This window comes from Rhinopithecus bieti, unplaced genomic scaffold, assembly GCF_001698545.2.
Source record: "Rhinopithecus bieti isolate Rb0 unplaced genomic scaffold, ASM169854v2 scaffold_48387, whole genome shotgun sequence".
Classification (NCBI taxonomy): Eukaryota; Metazoa; Chordata; class Mammalia; order Primates; family Cercopithecidae; genus Rhinopithecus; species Rhinopithecus bieti.
The window spans coordinates 1743756-1753149 of record NW_016819911.1 but is presented as its reverse complement, the minus strand read 5'-3'; the positions used below and the strand labels follow the sequence as shown (position 1 = coordinate 1753149).

The window sequence follows — 9394 nt, the reverse complement described above, 5'->3', positions numbered from 1 at the left end:
TATATATATATATATGGCACAATGTGAGAGGGATGGAGGTGAAGTGAAGAGAACATATGTAACAAAAAAGACCCAATTAATTCTTAGGGATGGCCTATTGAAAGTCTTGTTTTTCTGAAACCAAACTTGTAGTTCTTCAGAAGAGTTATTACTTATTCATAAATAATCATATGGCTCTCTTGAGCTAATGAAAAACCTGTTTGTTGTTTATCTGCATAGTAGAAGAGGAAAAGGAATTGTAATGAAAGATATAAGGGTATAGAATTTCCATTTAATAGAAGCCATCGCACCTAACAATGTATGTGCATCAGGATACTTACAGGGGAGACTCAAGAGGCACGATGCCAAGGATGGTATTTCCTGGCAAGAAAATGTTCTTCCGACCCACTTTTCTGGGTCAATGTTACCACATCCCTAGTTTATTACTACCAAATACAAAGTTAAAGCTGAAGGGAACCTTAAACTGTATAAAACTGTGGAATGTGTGTGTGCGTGGTATGTTTCAGAAGAAAATATTTTACAATAGAGTTTTCTTTTCTTTTCTGATGAGCAGATTTTAGCGTTGTTAAAGTGTCAGTTCAGGAAATCGCCGCCTCTATACCCTAAAGTCAGATCTTATGTGAGTTGTAACTTTTACTTTCAGAACCCTGAATGAACAATTTGACTCCTACCTGTATTTTTGGATTTTGCCTTAAAGCAGCGTCACTCCCTTTCACTCAAGCATAGACCAAAACATAACAAGAAACCAGAAGAAAGTACACACACACACACACACACACAAACACAAACTAGCAAAAAGTTCATCGATTTGGTATATCATTATGTAGATATTCATCCATTTATTCATGTAGCAAAATGTGTTGAACGCCTGCTGTGTGCCAGACAGCTCAGTGCCTGGCTGCTGTGGACACAGAGATGAATACAGGAACATGGAAATATGTAATCATAATGCATGATGAAGGGCTCTTCTTAGCTGATTAGAGGAGGTCAAGAGGAGATCAGAAGGAAATAGAAGCACTGACTGTAGGTTTCTCCAGCCACAAGGTTGGATGGAGAGCCCAGAGAGGAGACATCTGAAGTGGCAAGAACGGCATGCACAGAGCTCAGGGGCGTAGAACCAGCTCACTCATTTCAGGAAAGGGAGGTCAGTCAGGATGGTTGGAGTACAGGGGAGAGTTGGAGAGTAGGGGGAGATATTCAGGAGAAATGGGGGGGCCAAATGTGGGACACTCAATTACTCCCTTTTGAATTTTAGGAATTTAAGGCTTTATCCTATATATATGTGAATATCTCATAGGCAGGTCTAATGAAGTTAAATGATTGACTATAAATTCTTTTCTCCTTTTAGTTACACATTCTTTCCCTTTTTGTATTCCTTGCCTCTTTTTTTTTGTTCCAAGTCCAACATGAGGTCTTCTGTTTCATCGCAGTTCATTTATGTAGCTCCAAGTATCTGCCATTTCCACGCTTTTATCTGTACCACCCAGTAGTGCTCCATTACCTCAAGGCCCCTAAAATGACAGCAGTCAACTAATTAAAACTAAAAAGATTCTCCATGAGAAGATTTCACTTCAAATGAGTCATGGAGAAAATCTGGACTTGATTTATAGAAAAGACAGTCTTAAACTTGAGAGGCAAGTTTAACCTTTCTGCTAATATAGAAGATTAGATTTGCAAACAATGCCCATTTTCTTTACGATGAATTATTTTCCCTTTTATTTCTATAAGAATTAGTGGCACTTATAGAATTATCTATGACTCATTAAGTTCTACCAAACTACACTCACATTTAGAAGGCATTGCCAGAAAATCTTGCCTTTAAGGAAACCGAGCTGTCAAAAAGTCAACAGTTACCTAATTGCTCTGGGAAATACAATGAATTTATAGCAGTTAGGCTACTGAGGAAACACTTGGATTGCCCAGGCTTTCTGTGGTGGAGAACTTCCTCCTCCAGTGGGAGAAACTGCCAGTAAAAGAAGAATGACGATTTACATACCATAGCAAGGCTAATCTGCCCCAGGTCTTAGTCACAGCCTGCCTATTTGAGACATCCTGGGAAATCCCTATTTGGAAGAGAAGAAAAGTTAAAATCACAGTTGCAGTGCTTATAACTTTATTCTGTGTAATTCCTATCCACAGTCACTTCTGTTCATTTTTAATGAAAACCTATTGCTGCTATTTTCTATTGAGTTAATGGTGATGTGCGTTTTTTAAATTTTGTATATTTGCTCTCACCCTAAAATATATCATAAGAGACATTTTCCCCCTCTTTTTCTTTCTGCTTTCCAAGACTCCAGGAAAAACAGCTTCCATGGCACATTTTGTACAGGGCACATCTAGAATGACTGCTGCAGAACATTCTACAGAGCATAACAAGGTAAGAACATGTTTCTAGGAGATGAGTTGATCACATCTAGCATTGATGGCATTTCTAGTGGTCAATTTTGCACTTAATAAGAATAGAAATGGCTAGTTTGCTTTCTTTAGCTAAGATTTGCTCTATAGTTTTAACCAATATTATGTAACATAGAAAAAAAAAATCTAAGTAACCAGTACATTGCTTTTAACCCACCGGGCTGAAATTCCTTTCAGCCTTCCAATTCTGTGGGTTCCTTATTTTGTTCTTGATTTAGAGGTATTTGGTTCTATATAAAATCTAAAAAGAATACTATATTGGTGTGGGTAGAAATAAAACATTTAAACAATAGAGTATCTGTAGTAACATTTTTATATATTTGCAATTGGCACCATAGATTTTGTTCAGCAACAGAGACTACTGCTAATTGAATGAATGAATTCAAATATTTTCTAGTTTTCTTTTACAGATAACCAAGGTATAATGGGAAACTAAATGGAAACCTCTGTTCATTTAAGTTTTTAATTTAGTAGCATCAGACCTTGAATATACATTGGTAAGGATGTTATCATAGAGAAAGAAGTGCCCATATGCTTTGAACACAAATTCTACTTTACAGGGAATAATTATAGGAAATTATTTATAGGGAATAACTGTTCTGTAAGCAGCCCTTACTAGAAGCAATGACTGAAAATCTTTGTAGTTACTGCAAATCAGATGCCTTCATTAGGAACTGCCAAGCAAAGTAAATACAAAGGAAAACGTCCCCCAAACCTTTGTATTTGATTAATTTTGCTTTATTTTATAGAAACTTGAGACATATGAACTATAGCAAAATGTTGATTAATCTCCAGAGAAAGCTCTGGTGATACATTTATGACTTACATGCCATTCCTTTTCACTATGTTTTCTATCTTTCCTCCCTCCTATCCTCCCCCACTTACAACTGAATATTACTTATGAATTTCAAAAACTAGTACTCCTGCAGTTACAAATAGAGTCTCTTGCAGATTTGGTATCTAGATTTTCAGTAATTTTATTTATAAAAGAAAATCAAGGGTGAAACATACTATAATTTTCTTCCAGAGAAAATTATTTATGGGGAAATAAACAAAAGCACACTGTCTCATTGTTCCACATCTGGGTTCCCAAAGTCAGGGACATACAAACGCTTGCCAATCACAGATTTTTGTCTACATCACAAACAGAGAGGAGCCATTTTTGAGCACCCATAATTTATTCCCTAGAATGGGAATATATTGAACTTTAGTGTGAATCAAGATTACCTAGGAAATATATTAGAAATAGAGGTGCCCTGGCTGCTCTTCTAGAAATTCTGATCCACTGTTCAGGATGCTTGACGTTTAGCAAGCTTAACGGTGATTTCATGTGCTCTTTTGGTGAGAACCACTGTTCTAAAATCCAGTCTTACTGTGGCCCTACTTTGCTGATGACCTCAAGATACACTAAGTAGGGTTGGCTCACAGCATTTTCCAGATCAAAGACGCTTAATAGTTAGTCTGTTCTAACCCAGAATGGGTCCAATTTCTTGGAAGTCTTCCCAAAAAGAAGAAGATCCAACTACAGGCCCCAACATACTTGACACTTGGGTTTCAGTGTCACTCTTGGTGCTCAGCCAGACCAGTTTCTTGAGGTCAAAAGCAAATATAATCATTCAGAATTTATTTACCCATAGAAGACTGTCTCTTTTTAAATGTGGTCTTAATTGTAACATAGGTCTAAATAGGAAGAAGCTAAGGAAACGAGAACATCTATGCTTACATAAAATACCATCAAACCCTAAAATGCTGAAACATAAATAAACAGAGAAAAGATAGAAAATACATTTTTATAAATAATTTCTGATGAAAAAAGTGCTTGAAATACCATGATGATTGCAAAAGAACAATTTCCTCTACACATTTTTGGCAAAGACCACAACATGTTCTGAAAATATTTCTTAATTGTTCATGAACAACTTTAAGCAATTTAGTGGCCCATGGTAACTAATAAGCCTGAAACTGATTACAGATGTAGGAACTACTCTCATCACCCAATTCATTGTATTACTTATATGACTCTGGGATGAGATAGTAATAAGATTATTGAATTATTATAGAGGAATCAATCCTTTATTTAAGTAAATGTTGTTCTTAGTTGATTTAGGCAGATGGCAGACAGTTTCCACAGCTTTTGTGTTATCTTTAAATGAATACTCTCACTCCTGAAAAAAAAATAACTGAAAAGAAAGGTGGTAAACTTTTCATTATGACAGTAACTTATTATTAATCTAAACTAGTAATCTAGTGACTTTATTCAAGGAGCTGGCTAAAATTACACAGTAATAGCTGTATGTGTTTGTCTTTATTCTTGATGATTCTGTCGTTCCTCAGACTTTTACTGGGTCTACTTTTCAGAATATTACTCACATACATGTTCATGGGCGCAGCTACCAAAATGACTTTTTTGAAATGTTTACTATAAAAATGCCTAAAATGTATCCATGAAACTTACCTGATTTCTGAATTGTCATTTTTTTGGAAAAGGATTGAAATCCAAATTCATAAAATTTTAATCTCTGACTTATCCATTATAGTATATAGATATATTTATAATTTATTACAGAATTATTATGGTAACTAATTTATATAAAGGATTCTAAAACATAATATGAAGTTGATTCCTCCACCAGCCACTGTGAAGGACTTAGGGTGTGATGATTATTACTGCTAGAATCAGGTATTTTTATAAATCGCAGCAGGAGAGTTGGCCAAATGCATGGTGTTTGTGAGGAGCAGTACTTCTGTTTATTTTGTAAATAGTTTTGTTTCAATCTTTTTTTCTTTTCTTTTCTTTTCTTTTTTTAAGTGTGCTGAATCATCAATAAGAAAGAACTTGACAAATTCTCTTGAACAAAAGATAAGGTGTTTAGAAAAACAGAGAAAAGAGGTAACTTGGAACGATTCGCTAAAGCCACAGGTGCCATGGATTAATGCTGAGGATAAAATAATGTATTATCCGTGTGCCTTTTATTTTTGTTATCAGGTCACAGTATTTATCTTTAAGATACTGGACTGCACTATTTTGAGAGCAAATGCTTTTTTCTTATTCACCTGTATGTCTCATACTTGTCTCAATGTCTGTGCAGTGATGAATGAAAAATGACAAAGTAATAAGTCTGGTAACATAATCCTAATTTTCTCAAACCTTAGATATTTCCTCCACACAAACCAAGTGACTTTATCCTTTATGCCTTTATCCTTTATGGCTTATGACCTTTGCCCTTTATGCCTTGCAACTTCACACACCTTGGAACTCAAGGTTTCTTGAGTTACTTGAAAAGTCTTTAAGTATGGTTGATTTAGGTGCTATGACTTCAGGGTTTGGGCATCCAAACACATGGGAGTTAAAAAGCATTGTCATAAATAAAGTTTGTTTCTAAAATGTTCCTGTGAATTAATGGGTATTATTTTGAGTTTTATTTTTCTGAGCTTAATGAATGTTAGAACCTCTTCACTCTTCTTGACAGAGGAAGTAGTGAACAGTATAACAATTTTAGCACTCTGTATATTGTCAGTTTTGTAATTCTTTTTTTTTTTTTTTTTTTGAGACAGTGTTGCTCTGTCACCCAGGCTGGAGTGCAGTGGCACAATCTCAGCTCACTGCAGCCTCTGCCTCTGAGGTTCAAGTGATTCTTGTGCCTCAGCCTACCCAGTAGCTGGGATTACAGGCGTGCACGACCATGCCCAGCTAATATTTGTATTTTTAGTAGAGATGGGGTTTCGCCATTTTGGGCAGGCTGATCTCGAACTCCTGTCCTCAAGCGATCTGCCCACCGCAGCCTCCCAAAGTGCTGGGATTACAGGAGTTAGCCACCGTGCCCAGTCTGTAATTCCTTTTCTAATTCATTCTGTGTATTAAATCTTTCATGTTCTCTTCTGTGGTGCCTTCTACTCTTCTTTGATACTGCGAAGAATATTGTGACCTTCTGGAAAATTACTAAACTACGGCAGAGTAATATAACTATAGTATACACAATGGAATCCCTAAAATGCCAACAAAGTAACTCTCGATATAATAATATTATACAATTTCATACTAAATAATGACATGTATTTTCAGCATAAGAGTTACCTAGTAACTGCCACTCTGGATTCAGTAATTTGCTTTTTAATTAGGAGAAAGTCTTGCTAGTTTTTAGTCATTACCACTATCTTCTCAGTGTCCGTTCCATATCCATAAGTGTTGGAATTTCTCTTAATGCAGAAAACTACAAACTTTCCCAACAAAAAGCTAACCACATATCATAGCATTTCTTCTGCCTTCTAATTAGCAGATAGTTTTAAGATCTTTAAATTATTTTCAGCCTAAAATGCATCTAAATGTTGTCTTACGACAAAACTATAATTTCTTGAAAATCTAAATGTTCAAAATGGTGATATTATCTATTTGTTGAATATGTATTATAAATCATGTGTTAATCTTTTAAAGCACATTATTGCAAGAAAATCATGATCAGTTAATGGAGCCTAGGCTGTGTTAGCATAAATTCTGCTTTAAAAGAGCTGGAAAAAATATTTCATTATAATCAGTGTAAGCACATAGAAAATACGAAAAGTTTGGGAAAAGAACCTTCATGAATGAAGAAATCTTACAGACAATCATCAATACTTACAAATTTTTATCAGATTGTGGTTGGATTAAACAAAGAAAATGAAAATTCAAATATCTAAGAAAAGTTAAAAGTTACTGATAAACTGTTCAGCTGCCTTGTCAAGATACACCTACGACTTAATAGTCCCTCCCCTCCCCTCCCCTCCCCTCTCTTCTCCTCTCCTCTCTTTTCTTTTCTTTTCGTGAGATGGAGTCTCGCTCTGTTGCCCAGGCTGGAGTGCAGTGGCACGATCTCGGCTCACAGCAACCTCTGCCTCCTGGGTTCAAGTGATTCTCCTGCCTCAGCCTCCTGAGCTGCTGGTACTACAGGTGCATGTCACCACGTCCGGCTAATTTTTGTATTTTTAGTAGAGACGGGATTTCACCATGTTGGGCAGGCTAGTCATGAACTCTTGACCTCAAGTGATCCCACCCACCTTGGCCTCCCAGAGTGGTGGGATTACAGGCATGAGGCCACCGTGCCCGGCCAATAGTTTTTCATATAAGAAGCAGTTGTGAAAAGGTGAGGGTGTGTTCAATTTAATCATCCCAGCACAACCAGAACTTGATGAAAAAAAATATTGTCTTCATCCATGGCTTCTAAAATCTTAATAAGCTCAGAAAGTAATTTCTTTTTTACAAAATTTCCAAATGGGCAGAAATTCTTTGTTGATTCCCCAAATTTTAATAATTTCAGCTCCTGGAAGTTAACCAGCAATGGGATCAGCAATTTAGAAGTATGAAAGAGTTATATGAAAGAAAGGTAAATACCTCTCTCTATTCGGTATTTTCTTTAAATCCATTATCCTGGTGGGGCCAATTGTGTGAAGAGTCTCATTGATTTCAGCTACGAAGAGCTTTGTGGATAGCCAACTGTTGGAAAATGATGGGGGAGGGTGCTGAGTGTAGTATTGGTCTCATGGCACTGAAGATTAATGAACGGTGTCAGTGAGTCATCTTGAACAACAGCTAAAGAAAAGTGCAAAAATGGCCCCCAGTGATGTCTCAAGAGTTCTTATGCACATTAATCATGGCTCACAGAGTATCCCAGCCTTACCTTTGTCCCTAGAAGCCACAAATACACAGTTATATGTGAGGTGAGATATGGTTTAAAGTTCATACTATTTATGCCAGTTTAGCCCTAATTCTTTAATTAGATAGCATGAGCTGTTTTCCACAAATAGAGAAACAAATGGTGGTAACAGTGAAAGTGTGAGGAAAAATGGGGCAATCTCCTCTTCCATCTAAAGCACATTTACTCTTAAAAAGCTCTGGTGAGAAAGGGGCTTTGGAAGAAAACCTCCTTTAATACATAAAAGACAATTTATAATTTAAAATTATTCTATCTTCAAAAGAGATAAAAGAGAAAGTACTTTCCCCTAAATAATTCAGTATTAAGAAACTTGACCATGAGTATTATAATATAGCAGCATTGTTCCTTTCCTCCTCATTTTGTTACCCAAAAGTATTGAATTTAAAAGATTCAGGATAATGTTCCCACTGCACCAGGCAATGGTCAGGCAGCCTTGCAATATCCCTGCTGGGGCAATATGGGTCTGTAAACGTTAAAGATGATGATCCCAGAGAGAATGCTTAGGCTGCTTTCTCGAACGGCTTGCAGGTGTGTGAAGACAGTGTTCATGATGGCTATAATCCTCATCTTGGAAGACGCACCCGTCTCTAAGATTCTCGCTCTGGACTGTGGTCACTCTGAGGACCTGTCACTCTGTCATCAGAGTGATTTGGCACCTAGTAGGAGTTCAAATGCTGCAAATTGCTGATAAATTAAAGGCCATGTCTGTTTTTCTCTGGTGTAGGCATATTCTACCTAACCTGCCAGGCTAGGCTCACCTGGAGCGATGAGACTAGGATAACAAACCTAGAGAATTCCCTGGGTATGGTCTAAGTCTTTTATTCCCTCTGAAGTAGGGGTGGTTTGGGGAAAAGAAGGAAGAGCTGGAAGCTGTTTTGGTGCAAAGCCAAGCTCCCTTTGAAACGCGAGTATCCCGATCTGTGTTAGGGACGGTGGGAACTAGGACCTCTCCTTAGGGGACGTCCTGGGATGGGGCGTTTCTGTCCAAAGTTCATAGCCTGGGAATAAATCCAGGGGCTTGTGAGCTTCAGAGAAGGTATCTGCAGCTGTCTGTGAACGACCTCCTCAGGTAGCAGAACTGAAGACGAAACTGGACGCCGCAGAAAGACTCCTCAGCCTGCGAGAGAAGGAGCGGCATGAGAGGCAGAGAGAGGACGACAGGCAGAGAGAGGACGACCGGCAGCGCGACCTGACCCGGGACCTGCTGCAACGGGAGGAGGTGGGCGGGGCCCGGGTTCTCGAGCCCAGAGGATCCAAGTAAAAGCAAAGGGGCGGGGGGGGGGGGGGGGGGT

At 37.7% G+C, this 9394-nt stretch overlaps 1 protein-coding gene across 1 annotated transcript in view; it reads left to right on the top strand.

The window, feature by feature from the left end:
* Positions 1-9394, top strand: part of TNIP3 (TNFAIP3 interacting protein 3) — an 85872-nt gene that overhangs the window by 50485 nt on the left and 25993 nt on the right. Inside the window, exons 3-6 of the mRNA XM_017859301.1 lie at positions 2291-2377; positions 5225-5305; positions 7707-7772; positions 9172-9321. Coding sequence (XP_017714790.1) covers positions 2291-2377; positions 5225-5305; positions 7707-7772; positions 9172-9321 — 384 coding nt within the window. The remainder of the gene's footprint in view (positions 1-2290; positions 2378-5224; positions 5306-7706; positions 7773-9171; positions 9322-9394) is intronic.